This window comes from Canis lupus, chromosome 8, assembly GCF_003254725.2.
Source record: "Canis lupus dingo isolate Sandy chromosome 8, ASM325472v2, whole genome shotgun sequence".
Classification (NCBI taxonomy): Eukaryota; Metazoa; Chordata; class Mammalia; order Carnivora; family Canidae; genus Canis; species Canis lupus.
The window spans coordinates 68,027,985-68,048,177 of NC_064250.1; the positions used below are offsets into that span (position 1 = coordinate 68,027,985).

The following is a 20,193-nucleotide window of genomic DNA, read 5'->3' on the forward strand; positions in this document are numbered from 1 at the left end:
CTTTTTTTTTTTTTTTGGATGGGTCTCTTCTAAAACTGATTTGGCTAATTCTGTCTCAGATTGTTATGGGAAGACACTAGTTCCGATTCCTCCTCACTATGAAAATAACAGGAGAGAAAGTTCTTGTTACAGTGCCTCACATACAGCACACATCACCACACATGCTAGTTCTCCTGCTTCCTGAGTCCTGCAAGGGCAGGAGACAGGAGGTCAGTAGCAAACAGGGCAGATGGGAGATGCCGAATCTGTACCTGAGAACTTCTACAGGAGGATGCAGAGCATGGGGCTGCCAAGCCTCCCCTGTACAGACACACCACTAAATGCCCTCCAGCAACATCCTGCAGTTGACAAGACAGGAATACCTGGCACCGCCAGGACATGGGGCCCACTCTCCCCAATTAGGGCCATGAATACGGAGAAAAGGCATTTCATTTCTTGAGCCTCCCAAAGGCTACTGAAACTTAAACTGGAAAAAAGAGAGGAAACAGGGACCACTCTCTAGATTCTGGAAGGTGAAGTTCATATCTATCTGCCCTGCTCTAACATTAGTATGCAAAACAAGTGAACACAGTTAAAAACACAAATCAGATTTTTAAATGACATATCTGCAGCCTTTTTTATGAAATGAGGAAAACTGCATATATGTCGAGGAATTAATAATTTACAAAATCAGAAATCTGACATTAAGAACATGATAAGGACAACACTCTTACACATTTAACATAAATTAATAGTGGCCAAGGTCAGCTATCAGGAACAAGCAAGGACACAAGTCAGGACGTTTCAGCAAGACAGCCAGGGACTCTAACAAAGACTGTAATGGCACTGGAATCTCTACAGAGAATATGCAAGCCTGCACTGATTTCCGAAGGTCCAGTGTTTTCACATTTTTTACATCATTAAAAATTGAACCAGTAAGGATAACAATAAAGAGAGGACTGCCAGCTTCCTCTGGGCTTTCAGGGAAGGCCACGGGCAGGGCAGAGGCATGGGTTCCTGAGACTGAGCCTCTCCCACCTCTGTTCAGAGTGAGACAGGCTGGGCGGGAGGGGCATTTTTCTGCAGCTGGAAAAAGCAACCTGACCAGCAGGGGCCTCACAGATAGCAGGCCACACCCAGCTTTCTGTAAAATAGCCCAAGGGAGATTTTAGACACCACTGCACTGCCCTTAACACCGGACCACTTCTTTGTCCCAAAATTAAGACCAGAACCAACTTTAGAGATTCAAGGATACGGGGCACATGGGGCTAGCAAACCTGCTCTGACCCCAGCCTGGGATCCCAGGCCCAGGCATCCTCAGGGTCTGGCCAGCTGCCCCAAACCTTGGTTCCACAGCTGCAAAGGAAGAACAGCTCTGGGTTTCCTGCCATGTGCCCAGGAGCCACTCTGACCTCCCCCCAACCCTGCCCTGCCTCCTGGTCCAGTCCCATGAAGCACACAGCACAGAAACTACTTACCTGATGAGAAGAGGCCGGATCAACTCAGATGAGCAACCTGCAAATGGAAATCATCCCTTCCCTCTGCATCCTGCAGCCTCTACTCAGTCTGTTACCATGGCAGCCAAGGAATAAATACGGACTCACTGCTCCTGCATCCAACACCTCCAAACCTGTCCAATCAGTCTCTTCTGTCCTCACCATCACCGTCACCATCACCCCTGACTCTGTTCCCTCCCTCTTCGTCTCAGCAGCTATTCACAGATGTGGCATTGTCATGAAGTTGGAAGACATCTGGAACATGTTTGCCTCCGAGGAAAAACATGTAAGTGGTAACGAGGTCAGGAGGATGGAATCCTGCAAGCAGTATTCGTCCATCCATGGCCACGTTTTCAACTCTGTGCTGTGTGCCCAACTTTTGTGTGAACCTGAAAGTTCACTCCAGAACAAAACATTTAAGAAGAAAATCTCTGGAGGCACTTGGATGGCTTAGTCAGTTGACCATGTGACTCTTGATTTCGGCTCAGGTCATGATCTCAGGGTTGTGAGATCGAGCCCCTCGTCGGGCTCCACACTCAGCAGGGAGTGCTTCTCCCTCTCCTTCTGTTCCTCCCACCCCCACGCGTTCTCTCTTTCTCTAAAATAAATAAAACCTTTAAAGAAGAAGAAGAAAATCTCTGTATCCCCAGGGATCCGAGTCCCTGTCCTCGAGTATGCCATCTCACACACCTGAGAGACACTCAAGGAGTATTAGTTGAAAAACGCAACAATCCAGAGGGCACACGGGTTAAAAAGAAAAGATAGGGCAGTAAATCCCAGGTCCGGAGGAGGCAGGGGGTTGGTGGACCTGTGAAGGAAGACTCTTATGCAGGTTTCCAGGTGGAGGGGAAGGACCAAGAGCAGGAGAAGCTCACCACGGGGAGCCCCATGCCACCTGGGAGCCACAACCTGTGCACAAACTGGGAGGCGCCTGCTCTTAACCTCTGTCACCAGCGGAGACAGTTACAGAAATACACATGCCTGTTCTCCCTCACGGTGCCCCTCAAGCACACATTACCCTACATGGATGTCTACAAACAGCTCTGCATGTTGACAGATGTCTCCCCAGAGCTTCTGGGTGTTGGGGTCTTTAGAGTAATAAGTTACTGTCCAGAGCCTCTTACTCAAACTGGATGCTCAGCCCCGAAGGCGTTACGTAGGAGCAGATTCTACGTGTAGATGTGAGCTTTAGGAAAACACAGGCTAAATCTATCTGGCAACTCACATCTTGTGCTATTCTTGTGTGCCTCTGTCAGAGACAAGTTAGAACAGCGAGAAATGGGAGGAGCAACTGTTTGTATTTTGCCACAACTGCCTCGGGATGCCAAGAACCAAGTGTGACATCTTCCTCTGCCTCTTGGTGGGCTCTGTTTTCAGCCAAGTTGTGAGTATGACTGCTCGAATCTTCTGCCACTATAGCTCTGGCTAGGTAGGAGAAGTGGCCTGTTCAAGGAATAGAGCCAACTTAGGAATATCTGATTCCATCCTGAGGCCTCAGACAGAGTGGAAGCTCACTCAACCGAAACCCATGGCAGTTAACACACAAGGGAGTTTCTCCATTTCCATCTCTTCCCCTGAACCTCTTAAACTGTCTGAACTACACAAAAGACCAAACCCAAGTAAGGTGGGACATATCATGTAAATTATGAGATCAATGGAAAATAGTAATTTTATAGATACACCTCTATTCTATTAAACATTACACAGTTGCATTTCCTTTTTTTTTTAATTTTTATTTTTTTATTTATTTTTGATAGTCACATACAGAGAGAGAGAGAGAGGCAGAGACACAGGCAGAGGGAGAAGCAGGCTCCATGCACCGGGAGCCCGATGTGGGATTCGATCCCGGGTCTCCAGGATCGCGCCCTGGGCCAAAGGCAGGCGCTAAACCGCTGCGCCACCCAGGGATCCCCACAGTTGCATTTCCTTACACAAGCATCATATTTAAGCTCAGCAACACATGAAAATGTGCATGAGCCTAGACAGCTCTTAACCCTAGGATAAGCTGGCACCCCACACCACAGTGTCTGGTCCGTTAGATGGGATTACAAATTAAACAGACTGTTCATTCACAGGAACTGTTAATTTGTTTTTCACTGGCATGGGTGAGCAATATGTGGACTATCATTCATCTGTGTTAAGTCAGGTCAAATCTGATAGGATTTCTTCACCTTCACACAATTACACCACATCAGAGTTGGGTGTAAGCCAAATCTTACTTTTCCAGTGATTTCTATCACAAAATTGGTCCCCCCCCCAAAATAAAAAATTGGTCCCATATTTCCACACAGAAGTCTCAACTTGGAGCTGAACTTTGGAAAGTTCTGGTCTGCTAGGTGTACTCTTACACAAAACTCTGCAATGGTTTTAAATGCCAAGTTCTGCCTTCTACCATTAATCCTCTCTTCTTTGCTGGTCCCCACTTCACAAATTGACAGAAATTTTACCACCACATAGGGTTCTCAATCTACACAAGCTTCTTCCAGGATCTGGCTGAGCCACAGTTCCCAATTTAGCTTCTCGAGTCTGGGTGTTGACATTTCTCAACTGTTAAGTTGCAGTATAAGATTTCACCAGCAGGCGTTCTATCTTCATACAAGGTATGTTCTCAAAATTCCTTGCGTTTGAGGCTCCTGATTAGACACTATGATGATCTGCTGAACACCTAAAGAAAACCCTGTATATCGTACATCTCAAGAACACAATGTAAATATAATATAAAAAATTTAGGGGCACCTGGTGGTTCAGTGGTTGAGCATCTGCCTTTGGCTCAGGTCATGATCCTGGGGTCCTGGGATCAAGTTCCACATCAGGCTCCCCAAGGGGAGCCTGTTTCTCCCTTTGTCTATGTCTCTGCCTCTCTCTCTCTCTCTCTCTCTCTTGCTATCTCTCATAAATAAATAAATAAATAAAATCGTTTAAAAATGTATGTATATAAAAACTTAAAAGACCATAAAGCCCAAGCCCCTACTATTATAAATAAGAACCAGCAGAGGCTCAGAAAGACTTCTGAACAAACTCTATAAAGCAAATAAAAGACAGAAAGTAATTTGAACAACTGGCTGTGCTAAAATACCCTTGACTATGAAAATACTCTGGGAGAAAAGAGAGTGGGAAATTATTTTTCTAGTTTTTAGTCAACAACAACCAAAGAGAGAGAGGGAAAAAAAACATTAAAATAATAAATGCAATGCAGATAAATCTACCTCAAGGAATTTATAATTATTAGAAGTTAATACTAATGCCAGTCTCCTTTTAGAATAAACATTCTAGCACCTAAAGTAAAATGTAAGGCTGAACTGACTGTTACCCTTTCCTGCACCCTTCTCACAGGGACTGGGGATCACCAGTAGACACACGGAACCAAGTTCACACTGGTGCAGTCACACTGTTGATATACCCAGAGATAGTGGCTAAGAGCTGTGGCCAGCAGACCTTCGAGCCAACAATCAGCTCAGGAGAAAAATAATGGGTTTTGGCTCCCATGCCCAGCCCTAGGAAAATGGCTTTAAATGGGAACTCATAACTAAAAACTACAATCAGGTTCTGGAATTGGGTATGCAAGCATCTGATACAAGATGGTGTACTCTTACACAAATTAAACAGACTGGGACATACATTTCTCTGGGAAGAGGGGGTCCCATGACCCTGAAAAGGTTAGGAGCCACAATGCCCTGAAAAACAAAACTGAGGGCAGGTCACTGTAATGAAGATGTTAAGTACAAACTGGTGTAACACTGCCCACTCTCTCCTCCTGTGCGGTGATGCAGTGTCAGAGTGATCTGTTAAAATGGAGCAAAAGCCTGACATCTGATCCTGGAACAGCATGAGAAAGAGGTAGGGTTTGGTGCTGAAGTGAGAAAACCTGTTCTAACAAAATAAGAGTAGTACAACTTTAACACTTGTGTTTACTCTGGATCATTACTGAAGATTTCCAGGAGCTGTGAAAACCTTCTACAACCAGAAAAGCAGCTGGACTCAAACTATAGTTTTTAGAAAGATAACTTCTGCTTTAGTCTATGTTTCTTGGTCAGGAATGCTCACGCAATCCCTCTCCCTTCCACCTTGTCCCCCCCTGGATCCTCCTCGCTGCTACAGTGGCTTGCCTCCTGTCAGGCTGCCAGGGTTCCTATTCCAACAATTAAGCCACTGATTAGGAAATTTCCTGCAAGAGTACATCTACTGATGTCAAGAGAATGTCCCATGTTCTTCTGAAAAAGGACCACACCTGGACGGACCACGTTCTCAGGGTAACGACCTTCACTATGTGCAAAGCTAGGACGGGGCTCCTCAGGCACATGCAGCAGCAGGTACAGTCCCACAAAAGGCCGGGCTGTGTTCCTATAATGGCAACTTGACTTCATGGTATGTCATTGAACATGGTTTTTAAACTAGAGCAAACACAAACATTTGCACCAACTGTTAATATTTGAAAACATGAAATATTTCATGTTGCCACAATAACAGCAACCAAAGCATGAGACCTGAAGCGATTCTGAGCCTGTGGGTATAGACCCTCATCTTAAAGGAATAGGCTTCCGATCCTTGGCCACAAAGGCGTTTGAGTAGAGAAGGTTAAGAAATAGTAACATAAGTCCCTGAGGGCACAGGGGCGGGGTGGGGGGGTGGGGGTGGGGGAGCGCATGTAAAACAATAACAAATGAAAACAACTGAATGACCAGGTGTGAGACCTGGAACAGTAAGTGCGAACAGAGAATTTCTACAGCAAACACTGCTGTTCTTAAAGGCCACACAGACATCAGTCAACTCATATGGTCCATGCAGCAGCCCTGAAGTCTGGAACTGTGTCAGTCCATTTTACAGATAAGGAAAGAGGAGCAGAGACATGTACCACATGACACAGCTCTCACAGCACCATGAGGATTTGGGCCCCGGCAGGCCGGCTTGGGAGGCCACTTCTTCAATCACCACATAGTTCCTGTGGACGTGGCTTCAACAGACACATCCTTCATGCTTCCCAGAGGAAACTGCATTCCGAATAGCCACAGGTGCCGAGGCCCAGCACCATACTAGGTGCCCTAACCAACAGCCCAAGTTGGGTTGACAACAGTTACCCTGAAAAATATGGTGTATTCTTTTATCCTATAGATGAGGAAGCAAACACACAGCAGTAAAGCACCTACAGCTGAGCCCCAAGTAACACAGGGGATGGGGTGTTGACCCCCATCCAGTAGGAAATCTCCATATCACTTTGACTCCCCTAAAACTTAGCTACCAATAGCCTACTGTTGACTGGAAGCCCTACTGACAAACAGTTGATTAACACATATTATGTATGTTATACATGTTACATGCTGTATTCTCAGAGCAGGAGCAAAGAAAATGTGATCAAGAGAATCCTAACAGTAAATACACTTACAATGCTGCACTGCACTCACTGAAAATGACTGCATATGAGTGGACCCATACCATTTAAACCCATGTTGTTCAAAGGTCAAATGTAATTCCAAATTATATTTAAATAGCAAGTGAGATATGGCATCTGGGTTTCAACTCAGGTTCATCTCACTCTTTCTGTTCAGTCAGGACCCAGGCAACCAACCCATCAGGAATGATGGTGATCTTTGGCATGTACCTGAGACACTCTGTTCTATATATTTAACCACAAAGCAAGAATTCTCAACCTTAGCCCTACTAACATTTTAGGTTGATAAATTCCCTGTTTCGGGCTTCCCTGTACATTGTAGGAAGGTTCACAGTATCCCCACTGCCACAGATCAGGTACAGCAGCCTCGAAGCTAATTCTTGAGCAATTGAGGAAGGGGAAAGTAAGGAGCAGAGACACTCCCCAGTCTCAGCTCTGGAGGAAACTGTGACATTGACTCTGACTCGTCTCATTGCGGTTTGACCAGAAAAGAAAGAAAATGCTGGCCACACTCCCAAAACACAGAAAGGAGTAACCAGGTGTAATTCAAATGTTCATAACTTTACAGATGTTTTTACAGGGCACTTTCACCTAGAACTAATTAAAATTAATATAATACACAGCACACTTTGAAGACACAAAGAACTCAGCATTTTAAATTAGTAAATTAACTGTCAGTACAATTTAGTAAAATACATGCCAATATATACATGAAAAACCCACAAAGAGCCTTTCACTTTCTTAGAAAACTTATACACAAAGCACCTTTTTGAATAAGATACATTTTATAGCTTCTAAATTTCTATTGTAATCTTTCCCTTTCAGAAAAGCTCAGAGACTTTCTTAACTTAGGAACAAAGGCTGCTTATACCAAAACAGGCTGCTGATGAAGTCAGGATACATTCAAATCATACTTCAGGGATATTTCTGTACAAAAACAGTGGACTAGAATTAGAATGCCTTTTAACCTAAAAAGCACAATGTTTAAGCATCTGTAATAAAATGTGAAGTGGAACATCTATGCCATCAATTTCCCTTCCTGTACTCTGTTAAACGTACATTTAAACCATAACCAGCCACTCACCTGGATGACTTTATAGAAGTAGGCGTACTGCCGAGCCGTGTTCTTGTATTGGCTGAAGACATCATGGATAGCCTGTGTGGACTGAAGGTCCCGGACTTCATCCTCCTCAAAGTAGAGTGGAGTGTCATATTCGCTGGGGAGGGTCTGAATGTAGGGCTGCCAGAAAGAGTTAGGGTCGGCTCGCTCACACAGCAGGTGAAAGGCAAGTGTGATATTTCCCATAGCTTGAAGAATCCGGTCTTGAGAATATAAGGGCCCTGAATTAACCCAGAAGTTAACAGTGTCAGTTCCAGAAAGTGCCTTAAAAAGTATTCAAAATATATATTAAAATTACAGAAATAACTGGAAAGCCTTGTAATACTTAAAGTAACATGGGCCTTTCTTCTAACATTCTACTATGTCAGATTACAGGCATAGAAAACAATGTGAATTGGGGGGGGTAAATATCTCATTAGTTTGAAAAAACATCCCTATATGATCCTTAGCACCACAAAATATCATATTTTTATAATTTGCACTTTGCTTTGAACAGTCAGAAATTATTCTCACCCAACACTGAATTTTTAGCAGATTCAACAGTCATTAGTAATTTTCGTGGAACCCATAGAAATAATTCTTCTGCCTAGGAGGAAAAAAAATAATAAAATCATATATAATCATCAAAACATATCACAATCTTCAATGCCTTCATCTATGGTCAGAAAGCGAATCACACATGAAATGCTGTTTAAGGCTGCACGTCAGCACTTCATTTCTAACTATCAAATGTATTTTTAAACATAATTATTTGTGGTACACTTAGATGAGCACAACATGGTTTAAAATGCTGCTTCCAATAGAAAAACCAACCATATATATTGGAAAAACATTAAAAAATAGGACTTTAACTTGAAGCAAACATAGCAATTTAGGATGCAGCATAAAACTATTACTTCTTTGCTGCACTTATATTTTTAAGTTCTAAAAGCAAAGTAAAACAAAATTTCTATCTACAATAAAAACATGAACCTGTCGACATGAACTGCTCTTGCCATTGTATTTCTGAAGCTAGAGAATATTCCTTCCTCTACATGCTTGTCTTAAGGCACAACTGTTACCAGCAAAAGCACAAGCCCCTAAGACATATTTAGGTTTACTGAATTTTTTCCCCAAAGTTTTATCTCACTTTTTGCCAATATGAGAGGTTTCTTTTTGGTATGTGCTGTGTATGTACCTATACTGCTGAAAACATGCACAGAGCAGCGCCTTTATTGTGGTTTGACATCATGGGTATAGCACGTCCAACCCGTCACAATGTCAACAATATGTGCAGTTTTTTATCAATCACACCTCAGTAAAGCTTAAAAAATGCACACAGTGAAGACAGACCACAGCTATGATATCTGGGGAAGCATCCGCACAAGTGATGCTCCTCCTCTGATACACGAGAACATGTGACATCCTGGTTACTCTTGCCTTCTCTCAATGTCTACCATTTGGATGCTGTTTATGTGCATCTCTTCCCCTACTACAGATGATAAACATGATGAAGGAAGAGACCTTGGGTTTCTTGGAAGGCTGGTAGAATAATGAACAAGGTACTATTCACATACTAGATGTTTAACAGGGATCTAATAAACTGGCATATGGTTTATCAACATATCAATGAAAGGTTAACTACAACTTGACCAAATATGTTGCCTGCGGTTTGAGGGGGCCTGAATAAATAACATTCATTTCCTCCATCCAAGTTCTGAACCCACTAAGAGAGACACAAGACTACAACAGATGGTCACCCAAAATATCACCTACTGAATCCCAGAATTAGACAGACTCCTCCACCTAGTTACAGGCAGAACTGGAGCCCCACAGGCCTCCCCACGTGTGGCCTGCCCCTCTGTAAAGCACACAGTGGAAAGAGCACAACGGATGCATATGGGCAACCGGCTCCCATCAAGAACCAGGCGAAGACCAGTTCCTTCTCTGTGAATCATCAAACAGGTTAAGTTACACCTCCTCTCTAAGAGAAGCATGAGTGAGGGGTGGAAAGAGGCCAGGAATGTCAGGGTGCTGCTGCTTCCTTCATCTGGAAGGACCCAGGGCAGAGAAAAGGCATTTGTCCTTCAGCAGATATGTGTTACTCCTCTTTCCCTTTCAGCTCTGGTGGTACGGTGTCAGTAGGGGGCACTGCCAACCACTCAGTTACCCCCTCCAGAACCAGTAAGCACCCTTGACACTGCCCATCCTCCACCCCAATCTACCCACCTCCACATCCCCTCTATCACAGGTCCTGTGCGCTCCCCCTCCTAACCACCTGAGCCCACATCCTTCTCTTGAAGTCTCAAAATCCTTTGAGGCATGTTCTGTGGTCTCCTAACAGAGGCTCAGAAACATGAACTGACTTGTCTCAGGTCACTGGTTAGCAGCACAGCTCCCGTTGGAGGACCGACCGGAAGGAGTTGCCTAGAACCCTTAGCAAGGCTCTTTTGGCCCCAGGTCAGCCAAGAGAGTACACGAGTACACAGCAGGAAGTGGAATGCTGGCTGTGCACTGCCTGTTTGCCCACGAGGTCAGAATAAGCCCAGACACCTGTCTCCATGTCCTGTGTTCGCCCCGCAGCACAATCCAAGCACACTGAGGGCCTCCGGACCAAGCGATCAAAACTCACCTTGATGTCTCTCGTCGCTCTCAAACCAAAGCCCTCTTCTTTGAAGTTGACCATTTCAAAACCCTCAACAGAGGCTCCATTTTCAGAGGCCCACTTCATTAGGTCAGGAAAGTAATCTTCTCTTTTTCCATCAAAAGTAACAGACAGACCTGTTTCAATCCATGTGTTAGAAAACAAGTGCTACGTTTAGGAACTGTATTGTTTCTACTGTTCTTGGAAACTATAAAAACACACACTGAAAATAGTGATAAAGTTCCAATCGTGAAATCAAAACTCATCGCTAGAGACAGATGGTAACTAGACTTACAGGGGCGACCATTTTGTAATGTATGTAATATCGACTCTCTGTGTTGCACATCTGAAACTAATACGATATTGTATGTCACTTAAGCTTTAATTTAAAAATTTTTTAAAAAGAAAAGCTTAAAAAATAAAGTGGTTTAAGAATTGTTTAAATAATTTGGAAAGAGGGCAGCCCGGGTGGCTCAGCGGTTTAGCGCCGCCTTCAGTCCAGGGTGTGATCCTGGAGAACGGGGATCGAGTCCCACGTTGGGCTCCCTGCATGGAGCCTGCTTCTCCCTCTGCCTCTCTCTCTCTCTCTGTCTCTCATGAATAAATAAAAAAAATATTTTAAAGAAATAATAAATAAATAATTTGAAAAGAACTGAAATCATATAATGTTCTCCAATTACAATAATCAAATTAGAAATCAAAAAAAATCTTGAAAATTCCCAAATATTTGAAAATTAAATAGAACACTTCTATTGTTTGCTTTTTTTCTAATTTTAATTTATTCATGAGAGACAGAGAGAGAGAGGCAGAGAAGGAGAAGCAGGCTCCCTCTGGGGAGCCTGATGCAGGACTCGACCCTGGATCTGGGATCATGCCCTGAGCTCAAGGCAGACGCTCAACCGCTGAGCCACCTAGGTGTCCCTGTTTGCTGTTTTTTGTTTTGAAATTTAACAAAGCACTTCTAAATAACCCATGGGCAAATGAAGAAATATAAGGAAAGAAAAACAAAGCAACAAAAAAACAAAAACCATTCACCACAGTACAAATCCACAGTGATAGAAAAGGTGAACCACAACCCTAAATCCCTGTCAGTCACAGAGAAGAATTTGTTGACCCCAGGACGTAGGATTACTGACTGGTGGGCTCTGTGAGGTGATGAAGGAGAAAGGAGAGAGCTTCACCAGCTCACACATAGCAGCACACCCCCCACCCCAAATTAAGTCTAGCGGGCCATGTCTCATAGGCAGCTTTGCTTTAACAAAATCCCCAGGAAACAGAAATCGCTAGCTGACAGGTACACAGGAGTTGTGTGTAAGGAGGAGCACTACAGGCCCGAGTGTAAGAGCACAACTGGACAGCACTGCAACCGAATTCTGTTGAACAGTTTGAATGAGTTGGATCATATGTAACTATAAATAAAATAAAATACAATACTGTGTTTTTAAAAATTCAAATGCTATGAGGTACCTGGGTGGCTCAAGTCAGTTAAGCACCTGACTCTTGGTTTTGGTTCAGTTCATGATCCCTGGGTTATGAGACTGAGCCCCACGTTGGGCTCCACATTCAGCAAGGAGTCTGCTGGAGATGCTCCCTCTCACTCTGTCCCTTCCCACACTTGCACACACGTGCACACATGATCTCTCTAAAATAATAAATAAATCTTTAAAAATTCAAGTGCTCGGATTTTTAAAATACCACTTGCTACCACTGATATTTATGGAGTTATACATGAACTAGAGAAATAGTTCCAGTCAAAACAAACTCCCAACGAGAGATAGAAGCATGGGGTTTCAGCTACATCTGCAACATTGATTTCTTAAAAACAAGTAATGAAAACAAAATAAAGAAGGGACAGGGATAAGACCAGCAGGTGGGAAGGATGGAGAACTTGACCAGTGGGACTGATTCGGTTTGGGTAGGAGAGTCTTAGGATGGAGAACTTGACCAGTGGGACTGATTTGGTTTGGGTAGGACAGTCTTAGGCGTTGTATTCTTTTTTGGACTTTTCAGCATGTTTGAAATATTCAGAGAGATGAAAAGCCATGTAGAGGAAAAACCAAGATTTATCTGATGAGTAAAAGGAGAGGAACAAGAACTTCACGAATATGAGGAGCAGGGTGTGGAGCCCAGCCCAGGTGCCTGCAGCCATGCCAGCAAGCACCATCAATGGTCACCTGATCTGTGAAGCAAGAGTGCCAGGCACCATGCTGTGCCATACTGGAGATGGAGAAAACTGATTCTGTTCAGAGTCACTCTTTGCTGAGAACTCAGGAATGCTCTAACCTTAGTGTGAGTTGTAGTTAGCGTTCTCTACTAACAACAGACACTCAGGACATACAGAAATTGTTCAGCTAGAGATCTGGTGAGCCAGGACTGACAAAGTCTACCATTTAGTGCAAAGAAACACATTTTAAAGGAACCTGTCATCATTTGGGGTTTGAGACCATCTAAGCTAAAGACTGAATGTTTATAGAAGTACACAGGAGAGCAATAAAACCTCACAGAGCAAATAAAACAAACCCTCTTCTGACTCACTTTCATGGCATTAAATAAAAATGGAGCCTAAGAAGGTTCTGCTCACCCTTTTAAATGCAGGCTCCTTATTCTGTTTTCTCCTTCCACCTTCCATGTGGCCCTGCATACCAATCTTTATTTTTTGTGCTTTACGGAACAAAAACAATAGGTATATTGAATAGGCTTTTTCAAGCTGACACTTGGCCCTGCTGCCGGCCTGGCTGAGAATCATTAAGACGCCTACTGAATACACCCTGTAAAAACAGTTTCAGAAATAGAACTACATCTCTTATTTAACCAAGATATGTTTGAGTTCATTGTAAATTTTGCTAAGATATTAATCAATCAGTGTATATTTGTGTGTTGATCACTCATGACCTCAAACCCTCAAGGAAACACAATATAAAAAAACGCATCTAAATATATATTTCAAAAATAATAAAGTTTGTCATTTTTATTGACTTTTTAAAAAAATATTTTATTTATTTGAGAGAGACAGAGAAAGAAAATGAGTGGTGTGGAGGGGCAGAGGGTAAGAGACAGAGAAGGAGACTCCCTGCTGAGCAGGGAGCCCAATGTGGGGCTCAATCCCAGGACCTGATATCTTGACCTGAGCCAAAGGCAGACACTTAACCAACTGAGCCACCCAGGCACCCCAAAAGTTGTGTTATTTTAGCCTCTAGATACAAACACTTCTCCCCTACAGCTCCACATTCTTAACCTTTCCAAACCAAGTAGCAGTGCCTGAGAAATGGGAGAGATCTTGGGACAGCTCCCCCATATGTCTCTCCCAAAGTCCACGCCCCTTCCCCTGTGTGTGACCTTCCACAGGGACGAATGACACTGAGACCTTCATTAACTTCCAAATCTGACTTGTGCCAAGTGTCTACAGGATTTTATTAAAATATGATTGTTGTTTAGAAAATGTACCTTTTTGTTTTTTTCGTATTTTCTCGACTAGAGACCGGATCTGCACATACTCTTCCCATTCCTTTCCTGGGCCAGGTGCAGGACTACTGCATTCTGTAACACAAAAGCCATGGCACTCAAATACTGCTTGCTTTCAACTTAACCAGTTAGTCTTCAGCACAAAGAGGACTGGGGTTTTGTTACTGTTGCTGTTACTTTTAAAAGACAAAGACACCACAGCCATGACAATAAACATGAGGAGCATAAACCAGTCATACTTTTCCAAGCATATACATGCTCTGAACCCTCCACATGCCACATATTACACTGGGACCCCTGTACCTAAGTGTGAGCACTGAGCATGCAACTATCTCACTCTTGCTGCTCAGATAAATTTTCCTCAGAATAGATTTCCTCAGAACATGGGAAAATCTAAAAAACTAGGCTAAAAATTTCCCTGAAAACTCTTTTAGAAATGATTAAAAAAAAAAAAAGGTAATCTTACAAGTCAACATTTCTTTCTAGTTAAAGCCTAGAACAATGGCTCTCTAAAGGAACCAGTTAAATTGGACATAAGGACAATTACTCAACAAACATTTCACATCCATGTGTAAGGCTCTATATTAAGCACTCTGGGGGAGTCACAAAAAGAGACCGCAGAGTCACTGCTGAAAAGGAAGCTGAGACTCTCCTGTGGGGCCAGAAGCAGAAGACCAGCATTCTAGACTGGTGCCGATGGTCTGGGAAGGCTGTGCACTGGGCACGTGGACTATCAGCAAGCTCTTTCCTTTCTAAACAACTATATGAGTTTAAAGAAAGAGCCTTCTTCCCATGGCCACCTTTGTTCTCTGAGGAAAAAGAGTGTATGTGGTAAATAATTAACACTAGCAAACCCTAACCCACGGGCTGACTCCTAACTATTAAGGTTAACCAGTCATTCTTCCATCAACAAATACTGACTGCAGCCCTAGGATACAAGAAGACAGAGGCTGTCTTCAAGCTGCTCACAGTCCAGGGGGGAGGGTGGTAAGTGGTCAGTACCTCAGTGCTCTATGGGGTCCTGTACTGCTCTGAGGGCCAGAGAGGTCCATAGGAGCACTTGGGGAGAACCTGACCCCAACTTGGTTGCTGCCTGCTTCTAACAGGGAAAGAAAGCTAATTTTTACTTGGAGTTTAGACTGTCACATAATCTGAACATAATGGGCAAAGAAAATGAGATAAAGTAGTTAGTTAATTGAGTGACCACATTTAAGTTTGAAATCTACATAGCATCAATTTAAATTCACAATTAAGAAGTTACCAATTTTTACTAACTTATTAAAGCAAGCACACACACTTGGTATTTCATTTCCTTGAACCAAGAAATTGGAAAACTATTACTGAGTCACTAAAAATAAAGAGAAGCCATTCTAACAAGGGGGCAGAGTTCCAAAGGTCTGCTCTCTGAGAGGCCTGCTGTACTCACCTTGGGCCTGAAAGCCACAGCACACCTTCACAAGCCACAGATCCTATACCCCTCACCCTCCCAAAATGGTCCATATCCACTGCTGTAAACACTAAGCCTTAGAGGGGTTACATGATTTGTCTGGGGTAGTCGACTGAGTAGGTCCCTGCCCACTGGAGCCCAGGAAAGCCCATGTTCTGGGTGGCTGTGCTAAAGCTTTACATTCACTGTTCCATCCGGCCCACCACCAACACGCCCAGGTTTACAGAAGGGGTTGAGATGGTGGGTCAGAGAAGTTCTGACACTTGCCCAGGTCATGTGGCTAACTAGCTGGGATCTGAACCCAAGTCTGTCTCATTTCCTGTTTTGCCATGCCAGAGACTGTCCTGCGCAGCCTGAGGATGAAAGGAGCGAAGAAGCACAGCCCCACGCGAAGGCGGGAAGCCCAGGCGGAACTTACTCTGCAACAGTTCACTAGTCAGGTTCAAGGTTTCCTTCGGCGACACACTTGCTGTAGCACCAGTGCCTGATTTTTGCGTTTTCACTCGACTCTTCTTACCCATTTTCTAACTATAAAGAAGAGAGAAAAAAGACAAAAAATATTACGTTTCCAAAAAAATCAAATAATGAAAAGTCAGCACAGCAGTGGCTTAGCCCCAAGATGTTAACATCATAGCTCATGTGTGCCATATCCTAAAGTTTCCATCCAGAAAAAGAAATGTGTAACAAATATTAGTATTTGGAGGCTATCAAATGAAAAATAATTGCTTTGTAGTCTCTAGAAGAAAAGTTCATTCCTTTTCACATACAAAAACTACAGTAGAGGCAAATTTTACTCTGGAATTTGTCAAGTGATGCAGATTTTACTGTGTAGACTAAAATGCTTATTCCACGACACTACACAGATAAATACGATTTTGTATACACATGTGTTATCACAAACTGCCATGTGGGTACAAAAAACTATATATTCTCTCCCCACATTGCTTTGGAAGAATCATTTCCCGTTAAGAGCAACTGTACCACAAGCAGCAAACTAGGCTCTCAGGACAAATGCTGAGGACACCTGGGAGCTCACAGATGCTTCAGAGAGCTACTCTAACTCTGCAGCTTTGTTTCATTGGAAATCTCAAGGTGCTTTGCCCAGGATCTCACAGAAAGGTGATGGCAGACTCCACACTGGAATGAGGCCTCACGTGGCACCATGACCACCCCCAAGCCTTGTACCCCCCTCCCACATGAGAAGTGACCATAGCATCCCACAAGCAGGTGTGGCAGTGAGACATGACAGCAGGTGACAGCAGGCTGGGCACAGGCTCTGTGAAATGACATTCATCTGAAAATGCCTTGTAACAATGAGTCTCAGGTGTACCTAGAAGAGAGTTGAGGGATCAGGATGTGTGAAGAAAGGGTAAGGCAATTCACACTCAAGGACAGGAACGGGGGAAGCAGGAGGGAGATCCCGGGGGCAATATGCCTGGCTCAAGCGGCCAGGGAGCAGTGGGGGTGAATCATGCCCAGTGAGTCCTGTCCCCCCCCCCCCCCCCCCCCCCCCCCGCGAAGGAGGGCCATAGCTCTGCCTGAGGAACCTGGCCCAAGCATGCCTCCTCCAGGAAGAAGCACCTCAGGAAGACAGCCCAGAAAGTTGGACAACACTCAGCCAAGAAGCTACTGGAGCAATCCACACTAATTAATAACCAACACCATAATGTTACTCCGCAGAGCCCTTACAATGACATGTAGCCTCAAAGGGGAACCAGAAAGTAGACTCTGACCCATTTCTTTCTACAAAAAGAAATGACTCTTGTAGTGTGGAGATGAGGGATGGGATGTAAGGTTTGAAAGACATATTCTCCCACTATGTACATGAGCCCTGACTGCATTGGAACTAAAACCATGCAAATACAGACCCTGTGCACTAAAATAGAAAACCACGAACCTCAGAAGGCCAGGATATTTCTTCTGTCCCTAACATGTGGAATATAACACACGCACGCACACACACACACACACACACACATATATATACATGTGTATATAACGTGTGGAATATAATATGTAACTTTATGTATCTAACAAGCCTTCCAAAACAGTGTGCGATATACAGCGTATATCATCCTGGAATCAAAAGAAACAGGTAAGAATATCTACACGTTTGCAGCAAGGAATTAGTTGCTTTGAGATCAAAAGGGCGGGGGGTAGAAGGAGGAAGAGCTTAAGCACCTTCTCCTGAACTGAAGGACTAGCATCTTAAAGGAGAAGGAAGGATGCTCCCCACGTGCACCTGCCCACTGCCAAGAGTGAAGACGCGGCCCGATTGGAGCACCTGCTGCTCTTCTCTGCATCTCAGGCTCTCTGTAGGGAAGGACTGAACCTGACCCCAAAATAACAAAAACTGCCCTTAGGTCTAGAAAGACAGACTTTTTTTTAGGGTGGTGGTTTTTCTTGTATTCTTTTTTCTTTCTAAGGGTAGTTGACATACAATATTAGTTTCAGGTGTGCAAAATAGTGACTCAACATTTGTATACACTGCAAAGTGGTCACCACAAGTCTACCTACCCTGTCACCACACCAAGGTGTTACAGTAATATTATTAACTATATTCCCTATACTGTACATCTCTGTGACTTACTTTTTAACTGGAAGTTTGTACTTTTTAACCCCTTCCTCTATTTACCCACCCCCATATCCCCCCCTTGGAAGGACTTTAATCACCCTTCCAAATACAGCTCTGCAGGAAGAACCACAGAAACTAGGCACTGTCAGGGATGGGCTTGCTTGGCCTCTCCCTTCAGCCTTGCCTGCAAGCCTTTTTTGTACCAGGCTTCAAACAACGTGAGAACATCACTTTGATGAGGTGGTCCAGGACCTTCCCTTTCTCCTAGCAGGCCTGGGGAAAGTGAGCCTGAGACAGCCATGCTCTCTTGCACTGGCCCCCACAGTATGAGGACCCACTGCCAAACAGGCTTCTTCACTCTGCCCACAGTCTCCTACCTCCCCTCAGGTCTTTCTGCAGGGATTTCCACACTGCCATTGCTCCCAGCAAGTAGATACCTGTCCTGAGATAATGATCATTAATTAAAACAGCACCAGTGACCCTATATGCACACAGTGCTTCCACTCCACCAGGTACTGGCCTAAGGTACATCTCATTTGATCTTCCTAAACCCTTTTATCAGAAAATCATAGCCTCATCTTTTTTTTTTTTTTTTAAGATTTATTTATGAGAGAGAAAAAGAATGTGCATGCACACGAATGAGCAGGGGAAGGGGCAGCAGAAAGAATCCCCAAGCAGACTCCACACTGAGCGTGGATCCCAATGTGGGGCTCAGTCCCATGAGATCATGACCTGAGTCAAGCCAAGAGTTGGATGCTCAACTGACTGAGCCACCCAGGTGCCCCAGATCATATCCTTGTCTTTTGGATGGCATTCTGAGAAAGGTGAAGTCCTTCAGCTTTGTTCAAGGTCATATATCAGGTAAAAGACGCAACCAGAACTGGAAATCAGATCTGCCTCACTCTAAAGCTCAGCCACTGCCCCACTGCTTCTGTTGAAATGCAGAGCAAAAGCACAAGGCACTGCAGGGGACAGGAGAGCTAGGTCTTCCAGATCTGACATCCAACAGCACCCTGCCAAGTACCCGCACCCCTGGATGTGGCCAACTGCCTGCCACCTGCTCCTGCCCGCCTCCTGAATTCATTTCTCCCTTACACTGTCCCTGTCCCTTACATGTCTTTGTGCCAGAACCCACTGCTACCACTTAAATCTGTCCCACGCTGCCATCCCTGCTCCAGCACTTCAGGCTCCAAAAACACCACCAATGGGGCCCAGTCCCTCATACAGGTGTTGTCATGTGCCTCTGTGCCCTGTCCCTCTATCTCCCCCACCCCACCCCTAACCTGCACTACTTGAGTCACTTGCTCAGTAAGCTGCGTTCTCTGAAAGCCCTGCCTGGGCATCACCTCTTCCTCATCCTCCTAGCTCTAATATTCCCTCCTCTGTATCACTTCTTCTACCACTGGATCTCACTGCAATGAAGACTTGCTCACACACGAGCTTTCCTCCTGGATAACAGGCTCCTCAAGGCACCCTGTCCTATTTCTATTTGTGTCCCCAGCTTCCAGCTCAGAACTGAGCACACAGCAGGCTCTCTGCATACGGTGCTCATGAGCTCCCAGAGAAAAACATTCCCTCCTTTGGGCAGCTCTTCGGTGAAAGTCTGTATTACTCCTACTAAAGTTTCGATCTCCTTGGAATATTAAGAAAATGTCTAATTCCTGCTGCAGGTGAGAGACCTTAAAGATCTGGTCACAGTGATTTGAAAACACAAAAGATTCCTGTGGCAGTAATACTCTACCACTGAATACTTAAAACTCCATTGTTTTCAAGATTTCTTTTTCCTTAAGCCAGAAAACTGTTGGCTTTTAGATACAAGTAATAGGTACAAAAATACAACACAGGCCAAATTTCCAAACACATCCATCAATTAGCACTGAGGAGAGCAGGTACATGGAGCATAACCTTCCAAGGCCAGGGGAGTTGTGTTTATAGAAATGGTCACTGAAGCCACACCCAGTTAAGACCTTCACCTCCAGCTCCTTCCATCCTTCTGGCTTCATTTCCCCACCTCCAATCTCCTTCCACATCACGTGTGGACAGTTAGCCTTTACACGTGGAGGTATAAAGTGCACCACTTGGTGAGTGCTCGACCACTACCTCCA

The 20,193-nt window shown here is 44.2% G+C and overlaps 1 protein-coding gene across 4 annotated transcripts in view; it reads right to left on the reverse strand.

Moving 5' to 3' along the window:
- Nucleotides 1–20,193, reverse strand: part of SETD3 (SET domain containing 3, actin histidine methyltransferase) — a 79,519-nt gene that overhangs the window by 49,100 nt on the left and 10,226 nt on the right. For all 4 annotated transcript variants that reach the window (XM_049113455.1, XM_025442529.3, XM_049113457.1 and 1 more), the window contains exons 2-6: nucleotides 15,932–16,041; nucleotides 14,049–14,141; nucleotides 10,593–10,741; nucleotides 8,495–8,567; nucleotides 7,946–8,202 (exon numbers count right to left, since the gene is read on the reverse strand). In XM_049113455.1, coding sequence (XP_048969412.1) covers nucleotides 7,946–8,202; nucleotides 8,495–8,567; nucleotides 10,593–10,741; nucleotides 14,049–14,141; nucleotides 15,932–16,034 — 675 coding nt within the window. In that variant the 5' untranslated portion in view covers nucleotides 16,035–16,041. The remainder of the gene's footprint in view (nucleotides 1–7,945; nucleotides 8,203–8,494; nucleotides 8,568–10,592; nucleotides 10,742–14,048; nucleotides 14,142–15,931; nucleotides 16,042–20,193) is intronic.